Source organism: Centropristis striata, chromosome 17 (assembly GCF_030273125.1).
Source record: "Centropristis striata isolate RG_2023a ecotype Rhode Island chromosome 17, C.striata_1.0, whole genome shotgun sequence".
Lineage (NCBI taxonomy): Eukaryota > Metazoa > Chordata > Actinopteri > Perciformes > Serranidae > Centropristis > Centropristis striata.
Genome location: NC_081533.1, coordinates 4,769,640 through 4,792,960, shown reverse-complemented (window position 1 = coordinate 4,792,960; position 23,321 = coordinate 4,769,640). Strand labels below are relative to the sequence as shown.

At 35.8% G+C, this 23,321-nt stretch overlaps 1 protein-coding gene across 2 annotated transcripts in view; it reads right to left on the bottom strand.

The window, feature by feature from the left end:
- Positions 1-4,458: 4,458 nt before the first annotated feature.
- The window catches only part of tbc1d19 (TBC1 domain family, member 19), a 40,356-nt gene continuing 21,493 nt past the window's right edge, over positions 4,459-23,321 (bottom strand). The window contains exons 12-21 of one of the 2 annotated variants that reach the window (XM_059354723.1): positions 19,563-19,637; positions 18,456-18,521; positions 12,442-12,526; positions 12,179-12,223; positions 11,334-11,366; positions 11,099-11,208; positions 9,902-9,993; positions 8,456-8,571; positions 7,629-7,699; positions 4,459-4,829 (exon numbers count right to left, since the gene is read on the bottom strand). In XM_059354723.1, the coding sequence (XP_059210706.1) occupies positions 4,755-4,829; positions 7,629-7,699; positions 8,456-8,571; positions 9,902-9,993; positions 11,099-11,208; positions 11,334-11,366; positions 12,179-12,223; positions 12,442-12,526; positions 18,456-18,521; positions 19,563-19,637 (768 nt within the window). In that variant the 3' untranslated portion in view covers positions 4,459-4,754. The remainder of the gene's footprint in view (positions 4,830-7,628; positions 7,700-8,455; positions 8,572-9,901; positions 9,994-11,098; positions 11,209-11,333; positions 11,367-12,178; positions 12,224-12,441; positions 12,527-18,455; positions 18,522-19,562; positions 19,638-23,321) is intronic. The other variant, XM_059354724.1, reaches the window with a different exon arrangement.

Genomic DNA, 23,321 nt, shown 5'->3' with positions numbered 1-23,321 from the left:
TTAAATGTATGTTTAGTAGTTTTCAGTAGACTGTGGCAGTTCACTCACACTACAAAAGTGATTTCTATTTAATCTAATTAATTTTTATTAATTCATTTTATACATAGTTTGTGTTCATTTTGATTAACACAAATTATGTATGTGTTTGATTTATTTTTTAATTATTTATTTACATGAATATGTATATACTACATATTATGTTTTATTTATTAATCAAAATTATTGATTTATATTTTTTCATAATTGATCTTCATTTTTTATTTAATGCATTTGTATTATTTTAATACATAAAAATTATATTTTTTTAATTTTTATCCATTTTTTAAATTATTGTTTTTTCTTTAAATAAATATTTATATACTACATATTTGTTTTATTTTAGATTATTTTTCCATAGTTAATTTTCATTTTTTTAATCTATTTTATTAGTTTTTTTGTTATCTATTGTGTACATTATTTATCTAAATTGTTTACATTTATTTTATTTTTTTACCACTTAATAAAATTCACTGCCTACAAGCAAATACTTTTTTCGAAAATACATGTCGCCAAAGTTAAGAAGTAAACATGTTAAATAACTGTGATCTCAATATTGACCAAAAATAACCATGATTACAATTTCTGTCATAATCAAACAGGCCTAGTAGGTAATATAATCTGTCTAAACCAGGGGTCTCAAACTTTTGGTCATTTTGTTTCTTTTTTAAGTAATTTAGGTTTTTTTCTGTCATTTTTTTGTCTTTTTTGGTCACTTTGTGTTTTAAAAAAAATAATTTTGTGTCTTTTTGGTCAATTTGTGTCTTTTTACAGTCATTTTGTGTCTTTTATTGAGTAATTTTGTGTCTTTTTTGGTCATTTTGTGTCTTTTTTTTTAGTAATTTTGTGTCTTTTTTTGTAATTTTTTGTCTTTTTTAAGTAATTTCGTTTTTTTCTGTCATTTTGTGTCTTTTTTTTAGTAATTTTGTGTCTTTTTTTATTTATTTTGTGTCTTTTTGGTCATTTTGTGTCTTTTTTTAAAGTAATTTAGTTTTTTCCTGTCATTTTGTGTCTTTTTTTAGTAATTTTGTGTCTTTTTTTGGTCATTTTGATACTGCCTCCAGCAGGTAATTTGAGTTTGAGACCCCTGGTCTAAACCCAACAGGGACGGGTTACTGCACATCTTGTCTCTTTGTAATGTTCAACCTGATATGGTTGAAAATCCAACCTCAAAGTTGTGAAAGGCTTAGTCAGCACACTGTACTTGATCCGCCTCTAAAGGAGAAATCTCTCAGCGTTTGCCAACATCTGAGCGCTGATGGACAGAAGTCAAAGCTCCCTGCAGCGCAGCAACCCGGCCACCAGGAGGGCCCTCCTCAGGAGGAAACAGGCTTCTGAGGGCCAAAGGAGGCGCCTGATAACAGAGAGAGACGTGGGCGTCCCAGGAAACAGGTGGCAGATGTAGCAGGGAAAGAGAGAGAGAGAGAGAGAGAGAGGGAGGAGAAAGAGAAGAACAGCATAATTCGATACGAGGCAGCAGAGGGGCGGCAGGGAGGACGGCAGCCAACAACCAGGGAGGAGGGGAGCAGATGCTACAGGAGGAGGAGGAGGAGGAGGAGGAGGTGGGGGGCAGGAGGTGAAGTCCCTCAGCGCTGCTACCTGACCAAATATTTATCCCGTCACACACAAACCAGGAGGAAGATTCAATTAAGGAGCAGAAGAGAAGGATGATTCTCATGAAGCCAGTCTAAGATTATAAGGACATACTTTATTAAACTAAATATATTTAGTCCCAAACACTACTGTTTTACTGTGGATTTCTTCTTCTTCCTCTTCCGGACGCAATTTCGTCCCGCTACTAGTCCTACAACTTGAAGAGTTGCAGGACAAATTATACATCAAAATGTGCGGTTTGATCGGGATCGGTGTGCTATTACTTTTCTCTACAGAATACGAATTTTTTGCGATGTAAGTAAGTAAATAATTGCAGATTTTTAAACGTCTACTTCTCCGGCATAATTTCACCTAGAGACTCCATTTAAAATTTAAACAGTAGACACAAGTCTTGTGTATCGGTGTATTAATCCACGTTTCGATAGGTCATATAGTTTTTTATCAATCCCTGTTCAATGACCATGATCATTTTTGGAGAAATTCTGAGATTATAATGGGTGTGTATTGCACGGAATGTTCGTGTCACAATGTGTGACATCATCGCCAGAGTGTAGAGGGAGAGAAAAAATTGTCAAAAAATACATTTGAAAACCGCTCCAGGCCGCAAATTCCACTCTACAGAAATAATTTATTCATAGAAACGTAGGAAAATTAGTCTTCTCCCTCACAATCCTCTGGTAAAGCTGTCAGAGTTATAGTTTGGGCGTAGGACGCACACATGCGCCACCAACATGCACCAACAGCCTCATTGGCTCCCATATTAAAAACGCAGGAAGATTTCTGAAAAAGGGAGATGGAACAGTTTTTTTAGATAGCTCTAACAAAGCTATTTTTAAATTTTTCTTAAAAAAAACAAACATATGTAGACGTTCAGGAAGAACTCAGGACGCTCAAAGTGAAGTCAGATCAATGATAGGTATTATGGTTTGGCCAAAAATGCTTTCTGTTTCGAGGCCAGAAATTCCAGTCTGTCCACCTCTGCTGTCAGTATGGCGAAACAGGTGCCAGTTAATTCAGTTGATTGCTTTGATCTGATTGCTTTGATCTTTGATGTGATAACAGTTACAGATACACACACACATTCACACATGCGCGTAAGCGCGCACATTCCTCACATGCATACACATGCTTGAAACACACACACGTGTAACTTTATGCGATTTTCGCTACACACACACACACACAAATGCGCGCGTAAGCGCGCACACTCCTTCAGATACACATTTCACACACACACACACACACACACATTTTGAGGTTAAAGGGCATAGTTTGAAATCTCATCATAGTGTACACACACCGGCAGTAGCCCCCGTGGCCCTTCCAGAATTCCCCGAGGAAATTCTGTAGTTAGTGTTATTGTTACTCATGCATGGTCTTCTTTATTTAAAAAAATAAATAAATATATATATATATATATAAATATATATATATATATATATATATATAATTCTATTTACATTTTAGTAGTACCGCTTTCTCTGCCTAATAATGATACATAATATTTATCATATATTAATACTTAACTGCTAGATCTATAACTGAAACACGCATGCACGCACGCACACACACGTATATATCACAAACAAAATGTTATAAAAAATGAAGCCTAACTATTTTTAAAATTAACAATTTTCACACACACACACACACACACACACACACACACACACACACACACACACACACATTAGATAAAACATGTAATAAAAAATGAAGCCTAACTAATCACCCAGAATCAAGTGTGACTGAACAGCTGCCAAACGTTTTCAAGGTCTCAGCTTTTAAAAAAGGTTGTATTTAAAAACCCAGAGGAGGCGATTCAGCACAACTTTATTTCATTTTCTTTTAAAAACGGGTTATTTGAGGTGGCAATGAACATTCACATGTGTTGGATAAAAGAGACTGGCATTGACTGACTTAATAATGTAGAAAAAATGATTTGATTGCATTAAAATTAAAGGTGAAACACATACAATATATATTCAGGAATTAAATGCATAATTAAAAATAAATGGAATAAATAAAATACTGGCACTGGAGGTGATAAATGTCCCTTAAGCACTAATATCCAATATCTTTATGAGTATAATAAATTATGTGCACACAGCAGCAGCTTCTAATCATATAAGTTACATATTAATCCAGGTTCTCTCAGCAGACGCTAATGTTTCACAATAACAAGCAGCAGCTACAGAATGAATTACAGAAGCTAATTAACACTTCATTAGCCGAGCTCTGAGATGTTACTGTGGTTCTATTCTGCACAAAATATAATTACTATTACTGTTTCATGCAACTGATCCGAGCGCTGCTGAGAGGATCGACTTTCCTGCAGAGCAAGGAAGAAAGAAAGAAAGAAAGAAAGAAGGAAAGAAAGAAAGAAAGAAGAGATAAAGGAAGAAATAAGAGAGAAAGAAAGAAAGAAACAAGAAAGAAAGAATGAGAGAAAGAAAGAAACAAACGAACGAACGGACGGACGGACGACGAACGAACGAACGAACGAACGAACGAACGAACGGACGGACGAAAGAAAGAAAGGAGATAAAGAGAGAAAGTGAGAAAGAAAGAAAGAAAGAAAGAAAAAGAAAACAAACAAACAAGAAAGAAATAGAGAAAGAAAGAAAGAAAGACAGAAAGAAGGAAACAAACAAAGAAACAAACAAGAAAGAAAGAATGAGAGAAAGAAAGGATCAAACAACTAATGAAAGAGAGAAAGAAAGAAAGAGAGAAAGAAAGAAAGAAAGAAAAAAAAGAAAGAAAGAAAGAAAGAAAGATAGAAAAAAAGAAAGAAAGAGAGAGAGTGATGGTAGCTGCTGTGATTCTGGTCTCTCCTCCAGATCATATGTGTCTATCAGGAGGTGATCTTGTGAAGCTGACTGGTTTCAGTCTTTACTAACATGCTGTTTAATATCTAATAACATGATGGAGGTTATGGTGAGAGGATCCTCTCTTCATGGAGCGTTCAGGCTAAAGGATGAAGCGTCCTGTCGGTTGTTCCCCTGTTTCCTGGTGAATGGTCAATAGAGCGTCGTGGCGTTCTGCAGCGTGTCTTTACTCTCCGTGGCGTGTTGGTTAGTCCCACGCTCTCCTCCTGCAGCGCCTCAGATCACCGTGGCGAAGAGGAAGATCTGGAGGAGCGGCATCACCTTCAGAGTTGAAAGGTCGGCGAGGACAGCCTGCAGCGTGAGGGGAGAGGTCAAGAAAACACAAACATGTCATCTAAACTCACCCTCCTCCTCCTCCTGCTCCTCCTGCTATTCCTCCTCCTCCTCCTCCTCCTGCTCCTCCTCCTCCTCCTCTTCCTGAGCAAAGCAGTACCTTAACTCTATGGAGTCTTATAGGGCTATTTTGTCCATTTTTGAATCCTTTTCATGTCTTTTCGTGTCTTTGTAAGTCATTTTGTGTCTTTTTTGATCATTTTGTGTCTTTTTTTGGTCATTGTGTCTTCTTTAGTTATTTCGTGTCTTTTTGGTCATTTTGTGTCTTTTTTTAGTCATTTTGTGTCTTTTTTGGTCATTTTGTGTCATTTTGTGTCTTTTTTAGTCATTTTGTGTCTTTTTTTTAAAACATTTGTGTCTTTTTTGGTCATTTTGTGTCTGTTGTGTCTTCTTTAGTTATTTTGTGTCTATTTTTGGTAATTTTGTGTCTTTTTTGGTAATTTTGTGTGTTTTTGGTCATTTTGTGTCTTTTTTTAGTCCTTTAGTCCAACATAAAATGTGATGTAGAATCTTTTTTTTAACTTTCAAAACACTATCATGCTCAATAAAGAATTTTAAATGTGAACAAAAGTGTCAAATATAACGTATAAGAGGGTTCCATCCAGTTCTATCATTTTATACTAAATATATTTGAGCTTGTCTCCAGCACACACACACCCCTTTTTTTTCAAGACACATATTTGAAGATTTAAAAAAAGAAAGCACACAGATTGACCATGCATAATGATGATGCAGGATCCTCGGGAAGTGACAAGCCTCCCCGCTCCCCACCCCTGTCCTTTTGGGATGGGTGGGAGATTAAATTTAGGGACCCTATCATGTTAAGAGAGACGGTTTAATATTTCAACGCTGGGCCCGAGCGTCTAAATATAAGATAAGGAGCAGTATGTTATGATATCTTCTCTCCCTGCCGGGGCAGGTGGTAAATGAGCAAGCAAATAGTGCCGGCCAGCATCTCAGAGCTCGATGCGTCACATCGTAGTTTAACCCCCCCTCACCCTCGGGGGACAGGAGGGGGAGGAGGGGGGGGGGGGGGCGAGTCATCATATGGGTTACTATTATATGGTTTCAGTCATATGATAGTGGACCACATTATGGTGGCGGTATACAGTGAACAGCATGCACAAGAATAACATTACTGTAATTATGCAACACAAGTACATAAGCTCATACAGGAAGCAATAATTAAGACATTAAGAATCTAAAGTTATCAGCTGGTTTTAATGGCAGGAGAAAGAACGAGTGCGTGTTACGAAAATCACATAAAGTTACCTGTGTGCGTGTGTGTGTGTGCGTGTGTGTGTGTGCGTGTGTGACTGTGTGTGTTTGAAGCATGTGTATCTGGAGGAGTGTGCGCGCTTATGCACATGTGTGTGTGCGTGTATCTGTAACTGTAATCAGAGCAAAGATCAAAGGCAATCAGAGCAGAGCAATCAACAGAATTAACTGACACCAACTGTCAATGTTCTGGAACAGTGAGAGCAGCCAGAGGTGGACAGACTGGAATTTCTGGCCTCGAAACAGAAAACATTTTTGGCAAAACCATAATACCTATCATTGATCCGACTTCACTTTGAGTGTCCTGAGTTCTTCCTGAACGTCTACATATGTTTTTTTTTAAGAAAAATGAAAAAATAGCTTTGTTAGAGCGATCTAAAAAAAATGTTTACATCTCCCTTTTTCAGAAATCTTCTTGCGTTTTTAATATGGGAGCCAATGAGGCTGTTGGTGCATGTTGGTGGCGCATCTGTGCGTCCTACACCCAAACTATAACTCTGACAGCTTTACCAGAGGATTGTGAGGGAGAAGACTAATTTTCCTACGTTTCTATGTATAAATTATTTCTGTAGAGTGGAATTTGTGGCCTGGAGCACAGTTTTCAAATTTATTTTTTGACAATTTTTTCTCTCCCTCTACACTCTGGCGATGATGTCACACACTGTGACACGAACATTCTGTGCAATACACACCCATTATAATCTCAGAATTTCTCCAAAAATGATCATGGTCATTGAACAGGGATTGATAAAAAAACTATATGACCTATCGAAACGTGGATTAATACACCGATACACAAGACTTGTGTCTACTGTTTAAAGTTTAAATGGAGTCTCTAGGTGAAATTATGCCGGAGAAGTAGACGTTTAAAAATCTCCAATTATTGTTCTTTTTTGCTAATTTTTCCCATTCACTTCAATACTTCCTGCAACTCTTCAAGTTGTAGGACTAGTAGCAGGACGAAATTGTGTCCGGAAGAGGAAGAAGAAAAAATCCACAGTATAACAGTAGTGCTCGGGGCTTTATATGACTACATAAAAAAGTCTGAGTGAGTCCATTCTGCCTAACAGGTACTTTTACTTTTGATACTTTAAGTACATTTTGATGCTGATACTGTTGTACTTTTACTTCAGTAAGTTCTGAATGCAGGACTTCTACTTGTAGTGGAGTCATTTCACAGTGTGGTATTAGTACTTTTACTTTATTAAGGGATCTGAATAGTTCTTCCAGCGCTGGTTATCAGCAGGTTTTAATGTCTTGTCCACTAGTTTGTTGGGAGAAGCAGGCTGAGTGTTCTGTTTGTCTCAGACATGTGGCTGCAGTAGACTGGGTTACTGCTACTGGCTGCTCATCACAGGCTATTTACAGCCTGCCAGGAGGGTCTGGGGGACGATGGGGGGGACGATGTGGGGGACGGGGACAGGACTGGAGGTTCAGACACACAGGTCAGATGTGAGACAGACAGACGGGTGGACATACCTCGGCCGAGGCCAGCGACGTCACCTCCATCAGGTTCTCGGCGCGGAAGGCGAAGACGGCGGCTGCGAGGACTGAGAGGAGGAGTGATGTCAGAGAGGAGAGGGAGGGAGGGAGGGAGGTGAAGGAAGAAAGATAAAGGAGAGAAACAAAAAAAGAATAAGAAACAACAAAGAAAACAAACAAAAAAAAAAAGGAACAAAGATAAGAAACAAATGACAAAAAAGGAAGAAACAAAAAACAAGGAAAGAAAAGAAACCAAGAAACAAAATAGAAACAAACAAAAATGGATGAAAAGAGACAAACAAAAAAGAAACAAAAACAGAAAGAGAGAGAGGGGGGGGAGAGGAGAGAGAGGGGAGAAACAAACAAACAAGAAAGAAAGGAAGAAAAGAAAGAAATAAGAAACAAAGAAACAAGGAAGACAGAAAGAAAGAAAGAAAGAAAGAAAGAAAGAAAGAAAGAAAGAAAGAAAGAAAGAAACAAGAAAAAAAGGAAGAGACAGACAGACAGACATGGATAGATAGATAGACAGACAGACAGATAGACGGATAGATGGATAGATGGATAGATGGATAAATAGATAGATAGATAGATAGATAGATAGATAGATAGATAGAGACAGATAGATAGATAGATAGATAGATAGATAGATAGATAGATAGATAGATAGATAGATAGATAGACTGATAGACTGATAGACTGATAGATAGATAGATAGATAGATAGATAGATAGATAGATAGATAGACTGATAGACTGATAGATAGATAGATAGATAGATAGATAGATAGATAGATAGACTGATAGATAGACTGATAGATCTTCTACCTGCTACTATCTCCAGAGAGTCGTATCCCAGGACTCGGTCCCACAGCAGCAGCAGCTGGTCGGTGGACAGATAACCAGAGAACGCTCTCACCATCCACTTAAAGGCCACACGCAGCCTGGAGACAAGAAATATCATATAATACATATAGAACACATCTCTTTATCAGGAGAACAACCTGGAGACAAGAAATATAATATAATACATATAGAACACATCTCTTTATCAGGAGAACAACCTGGAGACAAGAAATATAATATAATACATATAGAACACATCTCTTTATCAGGAGAACAACCTGGAGACAAGAAATATCATATAATACATATAGAACACATCTCTTTATCAGGAGAACAACCTGGAGACAAGAAATATCATATAATACATATAGAACACATCTCTTTATCAGGAGAACAACCTGGAGACAAGAAATATCATATAATACATATAGAACACATCTCTTTATCAGGAGAACAACCTGGAGACAAGAAATATAATATAATACATATAGAACACATCTCTTTATCAGGAGAACAACCTGGAGACAACAGCAGAACACCTTCAGCTGGAACACTAATATCTCTTTATTAGGAACACTGTGATTTCAGTAGATGGCCACCAGGTGGCAGCAGCTCATCACAGCACCAGGAGCTATGTGTGTGTGTGTGTGTGTGTGTGTGTGTGTGTGTGTGTGTGTGTGTGTGTGTGTTCAGGTGGATGTGACTCCTGCAGTGGAGGAAGATATTTAGGTGCTTTTCTTAAGACCTTTTTTACTAAAGTAAGGTTTGAATGCAGGACTTTTACTTGCAGTGCAGTATTTTCACAGTGTGGTATTAGTACTTTCACTTCAGTCAAAGATATAAATACTTCCTCCACCACTGGAGCTGCTGACAAGCATTCTTGGGTGAAGTCTCTCTGAATTATGACAGCAGACACATGCATGTCCTTTAGCATTGAGTTGGAGTTTACAAGGCAACAGGAAAACGTCACACACTTTGTTACTTTCTGATTTATTTAATGGTGATGAGTTCACTCTCTTAAACCTCTTAAACCTCTAACCCTATAAAGTCTAAACCATGAAATAATTGCAAGACAATTGTATTTTTTTAACTGGAGTGTGAAAGAAAGAAAGAAAGAAAGAAAGAAAGAAAGAAAGAAAGAAAGAAAGAAAGAAAGAAAGAAAGAAAGAAAGAAAGAAAGAAAGAAAGAAAGAAAGAAAGAAAGAAAGAAAGAAAGAATATATATATATTTTTTTTTTAATTTGTCTGCAGGTTCAATAAACACTCTAGTTTGAAAAAAATAGAATTTTCTGGCAATTATTTCATGGTTCAGGTTTTATAGGGTTAAGTCTGTCATTCAGGGAGGCAGGAGGAGGTGAAGGAGGAGGAGAAGGAGGAGGAGGTGAAGGAGGAAGAGGAGGAGGAGAAGGAGGAGGTGAAGCTACTCACGGCTGCGCTCCGATCTGTCGGAGGTGGTAGAAGAGCTGAGGGAGGTGAGCCTGGAGCAGACGCTCAAACTGCAGACACAAAGACACGATGCCCTGCAGGAACATGAAGGTTCAGCTCAAAACATCAGAATATCATGAAAAAGTTCAATACTTTTAGTCAATTATTTCAGAAGATGAAACTCGTACATTATATAGATTCATAACACATAGAGTGAAATTTTTCAAGCCTGTTTTTCTTGTAATTTTGATGATTCTGGCTTAGAGATAATGAAAACACAAAACTCAGTGTCTCAGTATAAAATTAGAATATTGTGAAGAAGGAGGAGAGGAGGAGGAGCAGGAGGAGAAAAAAAGAGGAGGAGGAGGAGGAAAGGAGGAGAAATTAAGAGGAGGAGGAGGAGGAGGGGGAGAGGAGAAAAAAGAGGAGGACGAGGAGAGGAGAAAAGAGGAGCAGGAGGAAGAGGAGATGAGGAGATAAGGAGGAGGAGAGGAGATGAGGAGGAGGAGAGGAGGAAGAGGAGGAGCAGGAGGAAGAGGAGATGAAGAGGAGTGGAGATGAGGAGATGAGGAGAGGAGAGGATGAAGAAAAGAGGAGGAGGAGGAGAGGAGAGGATGAGAGGAAGAGGAGAAAAAAGAAAACTGAGTTTTGTGTTTTCATTATCTCTAAGCCAGAATCGTCAAAATTTACAAGAAAAAAATGACAAATTTAAGAGAAAAAAATACAAAATTATATAAAAAATCTAAAATTCATGAGAAAAAGATAAATTTACAAGGAAAAAACAACAAATTTCAGAGGGAAAAAAAATCACAAATTTATGTGAAAAAAATCACAAATTATGTGAGAAAATAAATCACAAATTTAAGAGAAAAAAAACTCAAATCTAAAAATTCATGAGAAAAATACAACTTTATGATAAAAAAAATCTGTAATATTCTAATTTTCTGAGACACTGAGTTTTGTGTTTCCATTCTCTCTAAGCCAGAATCATCAAAATTACAAGAAAAACAGGCTTGAAATATTTCACTCTATGTGTAATGAATCTATATAATGTATGAGTTTCACTTTCTGAAATAACTGACAAAAAATATTGAACTTTTTCATGATATTCTAATTTTTTAGATGTACCTGTAGATAGATAGTACAGACATTTACACACACACATGACATGTGAGTATTGAGATGTTGTCATGAGTTTACCGAGGGAGAGGAGGAGATGGAGTGTAGTCTGAAGAAGTAGCGGATGTACATTTCCCTGAAGACACTGTAGAGCTTGGACGGCTCGTTGTACAAGAAACATAAAGGTGCCACTGTGGGACGAATGCAAACACACCTATTAATCCCCAAAACACACACACACACACACACACACACACACCCTGGTATATCTTGCTCTTGCAGTGAAGTTTAGTGTGAGAGCTTTAAATGTACTCACCGTACATTGAAAACCCATGAAAAGGGATGACACCTGTACAAATGACATTTTTTTAGTCAGTGGAGTTAAAAACATAAACTTTACTGGATTACAGCAAATACATTCCTCTCTGAAACTATTGGAACGGTGAGGTTCATTTTGTTTATATATACCAACAGCGATGGTGTTACACTTTTAGGAGGAACGGTCTTCATTTCAGATAGGCTACTCTTTATTTTTACATTGAACATGTGATTATCTGTAGTCAGATTGCAAGAGAAACACAATTTCAAGCATTTACAAGCACTTTTAAACCTTCAAAATACAACATTTAAATTCAAGCATTTTCAAGGATTTCAAGCACCCGTACGAACCCTGTATATAACTTTATTGACACGTTGCCGTGGATACGCATTGTTCTGCTTCTCTCCTGATGACTGCTCGCCTTGTTAGTGACCTGTCAATCAAAGGTAGCCCCGCCCCAAATCATACGATTCTTTATCTTCTTTTTTCTTCTAAATGGGGCCATTATTTACACTATTAACATCGATTGTTTACTAGTGATTGAGACCATAGTGTTGTCCTGAAAAAGAGGTAATAAATCAAATGGGAAGTTTTCTCAAAGAAGTATTTCTGATTCTGAAATACTGGCAATAGAAGCTGAAATATTGATCTTTTGTCTCATATTCAACTTTTGATGTCAAACCTACATGTTTACAGCAAAGATAAAGAAAATTGCCTCGTTGTTCCAATAGTTTTGGAGCGAACTGTACTTACAGATTTACAGACAATTTTTTTTTTTTTATTGAATTATTTTTGTTTCCTATACAATGTAATAAAATGTGAATGTCATGCTGCAGGCTCACCGTTGGGAGGATAAACAACAGCACACTCCTCATCTCCTCCTTTCCCTGTTAGACACACACACACACACACACACACACACACACACAGATCAATCAATAACAGAGAGCTACAGCTGTATGGTTTCCCTTATCTGTGTACAGACATGTTGTGTTCGGTCATCTGAGTGAAACGGCTCCTGTGAGTTCATGTGAGGTGTGTGTGTGTGTGTGTGTATGTGTGTGTGTGTGTTTGTGTGTCCTTGGTGAAGGCCACATCCTCTCACCCTGGATGAAGGATTTAGGAGGCGTGGCACTGTTGTATTTGAAGTGCTCCAAGACGGCGGTGTCTCTGGAGAAACACAGCAGCACCTGGAACACAGATTACATATATATATATATATACGTATATATATTAACTCTATGGGCTATTTTGTCCATTTTTTGAATCCTTTTCATGTATTTTTGTGTCTTTTTTGGTTATTTGTGTCTTTTTGTGTGTCTTTTTTTTTTAGTTATTTTGTGTCTTTATTGGTCATTTTGTGTCTTTTTTTAGTTATTTTGTGTCTTTTTGCATCTTTTTTTTAGTCATTTTGTCTCTTTTTTGGTCATTTGTGTGTCTTTTTTTTAGTTATTTTGTGTCTTTTTTAGTCATTTTGTGTCTTTTTTTGTTCTTAAGTCCAACATAAAATGTGATTTTGAATCTTTTTTTTAACTTTCAAAACACTATCATGCTCAATAAAGAATTTTAAATGTTGCAAATGTGAACAAAGGTGTCAAATCTAACATATAAGAGGGTTCCATCCAGTTCTATCATTTGATACTAAATCTATTTGAGCTTGTCTCCAGTTTTACTTGGTATATCATCATCAAACTGAAACTGGCCTCATGGAGTTTACAGCCAGAACTTTAGAGGTAAATTTATAGTAGGGCTCCACGCTGCTTTGTTTTCTAGTCTGGATGGAGTCAACAAGTCTGGATTATTTGGAGCTTTTGGAGACTCCACAGGGTTAAAGGGGAACTTTGGAGACGTTTTTGTGTGTAAAGTGACTAATGGGCAGAGCAACATTTGAAAACAGTCCAGTGTTGATAGAAAGTTCTGTAGTGGGCAGGCAGGAAACGAGCTGTGAGGGCAGATACACACCTTCACTGTGAAGCTACGCTCACTTAAAGTGCTTGTTTTGGCCACTGAGAGGCTCAGACTGTTATTATGGAAAAAGAACCAACAGAGAAACAAAACACTTTTTGCTTGACCGCTTCTGTTTGTTATTTTGTCCAAATCCAACTCAAGGGGAAGTCTGAAATCTGAATATGAGGCTGGAACAGGTCTGCCTCTTTCAACACAGGTGGTTTTTCCTCAGGAACACCACCAGTTTCTACAAGTTTCACAACCTCAGACCTTATCTAAAACAAGTCAAGCACTTTTAATGGATGTAACCAGTGGTGGAAGATAATATAAAGTCAAATATAAATTAGTTGAATTAATATTAATAAATTGCATTTAAATATATATTAATGTAAATTTACTATAAATAACACAGCATCAAATTAATCAAAATTATATTTAATTAAATCAATTCAATGAAGTTTGATGAATTTATAACAATAACCAATTAATTTGGTAATTAATTCATTAATCACTGAAGATACATAAATTGAATCAAATTACCATACATCCATTAAAAATGATTGAATTCAATTACATTTAATTAATTAAACAGAGTCAAATCAAATAAAAATGACTCTACCAAATTAAATTACACAAAAAAGAAAACGTTTCTCATAATAACAGATGTTACAGAACATGTGATTATTTTATCAAATTATGAAGTAAAACAAGAAAAATATATATATTTTAAATATTTTAATGTATGAAATATAATCATTTTTAAAGTAAGAATTATGAGATAAAAAAACATCTTATATAACTACAATGTGTTTGATTAATTAATTAATTAATTAATTAATTTTATCTTTAAGCTTTTATTTAAAAACAAGTTTACTCTTTGGTCCAAGTGAAAAAATAATTAATAATTTTATAATAATAATTTTATTTTAATTCATTTAATTTCATAAATTGTGTAGGAAATGAGTATAAATAAATAGTTCATTAACTGAATTAATGTTAGACTGCTGATGCCAGCAGCTGCAGCCTTCTCCCTCAATGCTCGACCAGTTTTGTAAAAAAATCGTTGCGCAAATTATTCACAAAAACACGGTGAAATAGGATTTAAATTGAAAAATACCACAGTTCTCGTTTAAACATGCTCTCGCCCACACACACACGGATTAAATGCACAATATGTAATATGATGGTTGCCTGGTGACAGCTGGTAAAGCAGACGTAGTTAATACACAGTTCTGTGCTCGAGGGGCCGATGATAGCCTTGAGCGTCTTTCTTCCTCTTGGGTAAGAGTCGTATTAGAGCAGAGCACCTGGAGCCTCAGACTCAGGACGCTAACAGAGCAACACAATGACCATTTAAGTGGGAGGCTCTTCCCATTACAGTCCAATCTGTGTCTCTGTTAAAGAACCATTCCATTTCCAGAGAGCGGCGGGGCGGGGCGGGTAATCTCTCTGGGCATGAAGCGAGACCGCCAAGAGTTCATTTAATGAGAATGACTGAGAACGGCTGCAGGTTGTCCAGTAGGTGATTCTAGTGAACATGGTGCAGCTCATAGCAAAAACCCAAGAGCATTCAATGCATAGTTTAATTTTCTTTGACCCTTTATAACAAATACAATCTAAAGTCACTGTTTAATATGAATTTATAATCTATTTGAACATTTTTAAGGTATTTTCTGAGATTTTTAGAGTTTTGGAGAATTCATTACCGTAAGACATTTTTGAAAAAAAACAACAACAAAAGGTTGTTTTTTTTCTTTGGCAAAGACTTTAATATGCTCAAGGGTAGCTGATAATCAAAATTAAATTTCATTAAATCAATTCAAAGAAGTTTGATAAATTTTTAACAATAACCAATTAAAGTAAATTAGTAAAAAAAAAAAAAAAGTAAATTAAATCGAATAAAAATAAATAAATAAATTAATAATTTGACTTACATAAACTGAATTAAATTGCCATACATTCATTAAAAATGATTAAATTCAATTACATTTAACTAATTAAACAGAGTCAAATTAAATAAAAATGAATCTAGCAAATTAAATTACACAAAAGGAAAGAAAACGTTTCTCATAATAACATTTTTGTTGTCAAGTTGTGATTATTTTATCTATTTATGAAATAAAATAAAAAATAAAATATATTTTTTAATATTTTAATGTATGAAATATAATCATTTTTAAAGTCAAAATTATGACATAATTAAAAAAACATTTTTATAGAATTACAATGTATTCGATTAATTAATTAATATTATCTTTAAGCTTACTTTGAGTTTACTCTTTGGTCCAAGTGAAAAATAATAGCTTCAGTTTGTAGAAGCTCTCGCTCAAATAAATACAGACGGCCATCAAATTAAGTAAAAAGTATTAATACCACACTGTGAAATTACTCCACGACAAGTAGAAGTCCTGCATTCAAAACTTACTGTAGTAAAAGTACAAAAGAAGCAGCATGAAAATGTACTTAAAGTATCAAAAGTAAAAGGGCTGAATGGACCCACTCAGATTGTTTTATGTATGTATGTATTTTAAATATATTATTAGATTATTTGTATTGATGCATTCAAGTAAGCAGCGCTTTAATTTTTCATTTAATTTTAACTACTTAACCCTTTATCAGGCAAAGAACTATATTTGGTAACTTCAGGTAATATTTATATACTAGATTAAAGTGGCAAATCTACAAGAAAAAAATGCATAGATTTATGAGATTTAAAGTGGTGAATCTGCGCGAAAAAGTTGCAGATTTACGAGAAAAAAAGTGGGAAAAAAGCAACTTTTTTCCCCCAGATTCACCACTTTAAATCTCATAAATCTACAAAAAATGTTCTCGTAGATTTGCCACTTTAATCTCGTAAACTTTTTTCTCAAAATATTATTTTGTATGGTTTTCTTTACACATTCTGACTGTATGTAATATCCTCCAATATTGTCTAGGGTTGAAATTTGGAATTTGCAAGTATTTCAATGAGTGCCCAATTAGCCCATTGACGCCGGGAAAGCATTACCGCATTTCTACCATTAAAACCGGGAGCGCTGTTGCGTCACTCTACCATAAAGACCGGGACAGCGGATATGTCATTTTGTAGTATTTGTATTTTTTTCCACCTATTTTCGGTCTCTTGGCCAATGAAATGCATCAGAATACATGCGGGAGTGTCACAATGCAACATCGGACTTTTCCAGAACTTATAAATCATGGAGGAAGACGACTATAGCGGAGGAGCTCAGCAGGAAGTGACGGAAGAGATCTGATTAAAACAGCACCGATGATTTAATTGCTGATCCGACTTTGAAGCCTCGGAACCAATCGACCGGCATTTATGGATGAGGAATATGTTTTTAGACGACATATTTTCACCAAAGAACAGACAGATTTGTGGCCATGTGGAGATAATAATAATATTATTAATAATATATTCATATTAATAATAATAATAGGCTAATTGATTGTGATGATGATATAAGAAATCATGACTGTTTATGTCTTATATTACTTTATGCGTCGTTGAGTACCCTGAAAAGTGCAATATATAAAATGTATTATTATTTATTATTATTATTATTATTATGATAATTATTATTTTTTTATTAGAGTAGGCTAATGAGAACTATGTCTTGTTCTTCCAGTGGTCATATCATGTTTGCATCTTGCTAATGGGCATGTATTAGTATTAAGCATAGGATTTTTTATTCAGTCAAATGTAACATTTGCTGAGTTTGTTGATTTTTAAAAAAACTTTATTGAAGGTTTGGACAAATAAACTCAACTTCGTATGAAAGCCACGGGTATAAGCTCTCAAATACTTTTTGAATTTCATTTTTATCTGCTACAGAGGCTGAAAATTCTATTATTTAGTAGGTGTTGAATTTCCAGAAAAACTTCAGGTTTTAGGGGGTCATTTGAAAATCGCCCATAGGTTTTCCAGGCATTTTTTTCCAGGCGCTTTAGGCCTTAATGGGTTAAGGGTTAATATATGTAGATTTTTGTCAAAATTCGTTAAATTTTAAAATGCCTAAAAATGCTTGAAATGGACCAATTATAGTCTGTAGTTTACTCTTTGGTCCAAGTGAAAAACACAGTAACCATGTGACTTCTTTTCACACATTTCTGTGAAATTGCCCTTTTTTAAGAACTTCCGATATCTTCCTGGTTATAATTTGAACACCTGTGTGAATCCACGCCGGCCAACAATGAGTGGATTCTTTCACTGCCTGGTAGTGAGTTTACCATCAGTCAATATTGACAGTGATACAGCGGCTTTGTTCTTGCTCCACCTGTGTACTCATCGATTAGCGGCGGCGCAGCGTGACGTGTTAACAGCCGCTGAATGAACCGGTTGCCGAGTGTATATACGTCGTCTATCAGCACAGAAGGCAAACAGAGCGGCTGGAGCAGAGAAGCTAATAATAACGGCTGGATACTGTCTGAGATGAATCCAGGACTGTATTCACACAGGAATGCTGTCAAACAGTAACCTCAGAGAAAGCTTTCCTTTACACTAATTATGTTTCAACTCTTAACTTGTGGAATGAAGAAGACGCAACAGTGATAGGTTACACGCATTGTGTATTTAATCCTCTAATTGAAAAGTGTGTTTTCTTTAAAAGATCGGCAGAAATACAACTTTTATCCTAGAAAAAAACTGTGAAAACAGGCATTATCGTTGGAATTTGAACTTTCCAACAGTCGTTAAATGGGCCATAGGTTACAAAAGTGTCTGTTAGAAAAAGTAACCAATATGAAGCTTAAAAGTGTGACATGTCCGTCTAAAAAATCACTTTATTCTACATGCCTCCAAAAATAAAGCGTTTGTAACAACTAGATTTAGTTAAAAACATTAAATTCTGCTCCTCAGAGACACTGTGAAGACACGATTGATTCTGCGGAGACCAACGGTCACGTGACAAATATTCACTGAGAATCTGTTTACACAGAGCTGAGAGGAGAGGACAGGAGTGGCTGTACATAGAGGTTGCAAAAATAGAAATAGTTTAATATCTATAGATGTGGAGACCCAGTTGAGTTTTTTTAGTTCAAATCTTATAAAATCATAGCAAAGGATGTATTTTTATGATTGTTGCTTATTTAGTCATGGATAGTTTTTATTGTGTGAAGAAAATCCATCAGTGGCAAGAGTGCAGGTATGTTAAGAGAAGAAGAGGTCTCTACCTGATAAAGGTAATCTTCAAACACAAAGTAGTAGTCGTCATTACTGGCAGTGAGCTTCACATCCTGCTGGACCGGCCGTTTGGAAAAAAAGAGAAGATTTGATGCATGATCGTTAACATAAAATTCCCAACATCTTTGGTATTAAAGTTTACATTACTACGGTGGCCCAGAGAGCTCACAGCGCTGCAACTTCAGAAAACACATGCAAATACACAAAACACAAGTAAACTGAGAAAACATCTTCATTAATTTGACAACACAAGAGCAGCATTTAGAAAACGCTGCAAAGACCACAACACAACAGAAGTGTTTCCAGAGGACACTTAAAAGTGATGCACACGTCTGGACACGCTTGTGATATTATCACGTTATTTCATGATAATTTCAGGTTATATGATATATATATGATATGATATGATCAGCCGCTAGCGTGCTAACATTAGTAGGCGCTCGAAAGCATGTTAACGTTAGCGGCCGATCATAGCGTGCTAACGTTAGCCGGCAATCGATAGCATGCTAACATTAGCGGCCGATCAAAGCGTGCTAACATTAGCGGGACAAAGCGTGCTAACATTAGCCGGCGCTCGAAAGCATGCTAACGTTAGAGGCCGATCATAGCGTGCTAGCGTTAGCTGGCGAGCGATAGCGTGCTAACATTAGCGGGCTAGCATCATTCATTTATTTGATTTGTTTAAAAGCAATGTGCTGTTAAACAAATATACATCACGTTATAACATGAAAATATATTTATCAGGAAATAACGTTATAACGTGAAATTATCATTATTTTGAAATAACGTGATAATATCACAAGCCCAGACATGTGCATCACTTTTAAGGGTCCTCTGGAAACACTTTTGGTTTTTGCAGAGCTTTTTCTTATTGTGTTGTGTTGTGATCTTTGCAGCGTTTTCTAAATGCTTCGCTTGTGTTGTCAAATTTATCAAAATATTTTCTCAATTTGCTTGTGTTTTGTGTATTTGCATGTGTTTTTTTTAAGTTACAGCGCTGTGAGCGGAACAGATAAATGTGTCAGTATTTGGTTTTAATTTACTGTGAGATCTTGATTATGTAGCTTCATAAACACTACAGAAAAACAAGAGCGTACCTTATAGATGAGGTTGTCCACCAGCAGGTCGTGTTGTATAACTCCAGCTGTTAGTTGTTCATAATGCATCACATCCTGGAACGGCAAAGATTCAACATGTTTTATGTATTCAAATAACTTCCATAAAAAAATCCTATAATGTGGCTTTCTGAGAGTGAAGTTCCAGTTCTCTGACAATAAATATGCTATGTAAAAGATCAGCCTCTTGACAGAAACCGCTAAATCAACTTTATGTATTCTGACGGCGATGACAGAAAGATTAAACCGAGCTTAATGGATGGGTGTCTTGTTTCCGACCATATGGTAAAAGTCAGACGTGTTTATACGGTTTGAGACAGTTCACATCAGCGCTGCGGATGTGAGGAGAACAGAAACAGAGATGGTCATTTTGACAGCTGAGGGAGAACATTGTGGTAATATGGACAGTCAGTGGACGAGACTTGAGACTAAAGTAAATGAAACTGATTATATATCTTGAATATTGGAATCATATAAATGTACCTAAAATGAGTATTATATTAAGTCATTAATAAGACATATAAGTTACCAAAATAGAAATGATTATTCACATTTATAAAGAGAACATTTGTGTCGTATGAACCCCTTATGATTCTGCCACTTTTTATCTTTTGGTATTTGCAAAGCAGGGATGGGAAACTGGAGGCCCGGGGGCCACATACGGGCCGCTCCCTCACTTGAAGTGGCCCTCAGTACAACTACATGCATTTGAGCATGAAATCTTAAAAGTGCAGTGTAAAAATGCAGAACATTACTTCTTGCAATTAATGTTGGTCTGCTGTTCTTGCACTGAAAACATATTTGCTTCAAACCTTTTGTATTCCTATTTATACTGTTATACATGCATTTAAGCATGATAATATGTTAAGTTACTGCACTGTAAACATATGAAAAATTTAAAAAATCTAAAAAATAATTTTGTCTTTTTTAAGTAATTTAATATTTTTTCAGTCATTTTGTGTCTTTTTTTGGTCATTTTGTGTCTTTTTTTTATAGAATTTTTTTGTCTTTTTTAAGTAATTTTGTGTCTTTTTTGTGGTAATTTTGTGTCTTTTTTTGGTCATTTTGTGTCTTTTTTTAGTAATTTTGTGTCTTTTTTTGGTCATTTTGTCTTTTTTGTTTAATTTTGTCTTTTTAGAAATTTTGTGTCTTTTTTTTGCCATTTTTTGTCTTTTTTAAGTAATTTTGTGTCTTTTTGTAGTAATTTTGTGTCGTTTTTTGGTCATTTTGTGTCTTTTTTAAGTAATTTAGTTTTTTTCTGTCAATTTGTGTCTTTTTTTAAAATAATTTTGTGTCTTTTTTAAGTAATTTAGTTTTTTTCTGTCAATTTGTGTCTTTTTTGTTCATTTTGTTTCTTTTTTTTGTAATTTTGTCTCTTTTTTTGGTCATTTTGTTTCTTTTTTAAGTAATTTAGTTTTTTTCTGTCATTTTGTGTCTTTTTGGCCCTGTGGGAGTGTCGATGAGAAATCGTGGCCCCCTGCAGCATTTAAGTTGCCCATCCCTGATGTAAAGCAATAGTTGGTGAGATTTGAGCAGTTGCAGGTTACATAATGCACATTGTGTCCCGAGCCTGTGACTGTTTAATGTGTTTGGCCTTGTGGCGTCCAGAGGCGCGCTAACACTCTCCAGACCTCCGTCAGGTCCCTGTTTCTCTCCCTCACAAATCAATCTTCCCATCACAAGCGTTGTTTTATCGACTTGGCCTCAGCAGCAGGAGAGTCTGGACTCTGGGCGTTTACACAGCACTCTGCCACACAGGCTCTGTTTGGGCTAACTGTGCTAAATGGCCAGCATTTGATTATCTTAGCATTTGTACAAGACGCAGCTAAAACAAAGCAAAGATAAACAGGACGGAGGGTTAACACACACATTACGCTGCAGGTCAGTCTGTGTCTGTGCTGCTTTTTACTGTACAGCAGGGGTCTCAAACTCACGGCCCGCGGGCCAATTGTGGCCCTCGTGACGATATTTTGTGGCCCCCACCTTGATATGGAAGTTTAATGTGAGTTTTATATGAATGGCACTTTACCGTGTTGTGTGTGGAAGGTCCCTTTAATTATTATTTTTTGTAATTTTGTGTCTTTTTTTTAATAATTGTGTGTAATTTTTTGGTAATTCTGTGTCTTTTCTTGGTAATTTTGTTTCTTTTTTAAGTAATTTAGTTTTTTTCTGTCATTTTGTGTCTTTTTAAAAAATATATTTTTTTGTCTTTTTTAAATAATTTAATGTTTTTTCAGTCATTTTGTGTCTTCTTTTGGTCATTTTGTGTCTTTTTTTAATAATTGTGTGTCATTTTTTGGTAATTCTGTGTCTTTTTCTGGTCATTTTTTTCTTTTTTAAGTAATTTAATGTTTTTTCAGTCATTTTGTGTCTTTTTTTGTCATTTTGTGTCTTTTTTTAGCAATTTTGTGTTTTTTTTAAATAATTGTGTGTCATTTTTTGGTAATTCTGTGTCTTTTTCTGGTAATTTTGCATCTTTTTAAAGTAATTTAATGTTTTTTCAGTCATTTTGTGTCTTTTTTTTTGTAATTTTGTGTCTTTTTTTCCCCTTGTAGTAAACATGCAGGTTGGGAATCACTGCAGCTGTGTGTGTGTGTGTGTGTGTGTGTGTGTGTGTGTGTGTGTGGTTGTGTGTTGCTCCTCTATAACAAACACTGACAGCTGACACCAGGGTTCAACTCAGCTGTGTGTGTGTGTGTGTGTGTGTGTGTGTGTGTGTGCTGCCCTACAAAGCCTAACTGCAGTAACTACACAAATGGTAAAACTGAGAAAAACCGCTCTAAAGTTTTTTTGTGTTTTTTAACTGGCCTGCCTAATGGGTTATAGGTAGATAAGTGATATGACATTTTTATGCTAAAAAATCATGACAATTTATTTGACCTTTGACCCCAAGAATGTAGTTACTGCACTCTGGTTTTGCAGGTTCTCATAGTAATGCACAAACATTGTGCAGTAACTACAATGTTGTTGTCTTCTTTAAGCTTTTAAACTTTGTCATCAGTAAATAAACATTTTTTTAGAGTTTTTAGAGTTTAACAACTCGATTCACTGATTTGTGTATTTTAGTCTTAATATAATTTTATCTCAGTTATTTTCTGGATTTTTTTAGTTACGGCAATTTTTATATCATTATTCCTCTAAAGCAAAATGGAAATGTGAAACTTTGTCACAAGATAAAACAGACATCAAGGAGTTCATTTTTAGTTTTAACCAGGCGGCAACCTCCTGGTCTGAGCAGGGAGGCAAACCAGGAAGTGCCTTAAGCTGCATTCTACCAAAAATTCCAGCAGGGGGCGCTAAGTTTGGCTGCAAAAAAATCTGCCCATTCATTTCAGTGCAAAATTTGAAAACTTCTCACTTGATTTATTACCTCAGAAATGTTTTTTAGGACAACACTATGGTCTTCAAGACAATCTGATGTTAATAGTTCTAATAATGGCCCCATTTAGAAGAAAATAGAAGACAAAGAATGGTATGATTTGGGGCGGGGCTACCTTTGATTGACAGGTCACTAACAAGGCGAGCCGTCATCAGGAGAGAAGCAGAACAATGCGTATCCACGGCAACGTGTCAATAAAGTTATATATAACGTTATATAGATATAAAAAAGGATATTTAGCGGTTTGGTCTCATAACTTTGACCCTTTCACACTGTATTTTCACTTAATGACAGTTCAGTGTCATGTAATGTCTTGTTCAGCGTTTGGTTGGACTAACAGACACTCCAAGGAGTCGCTGCTC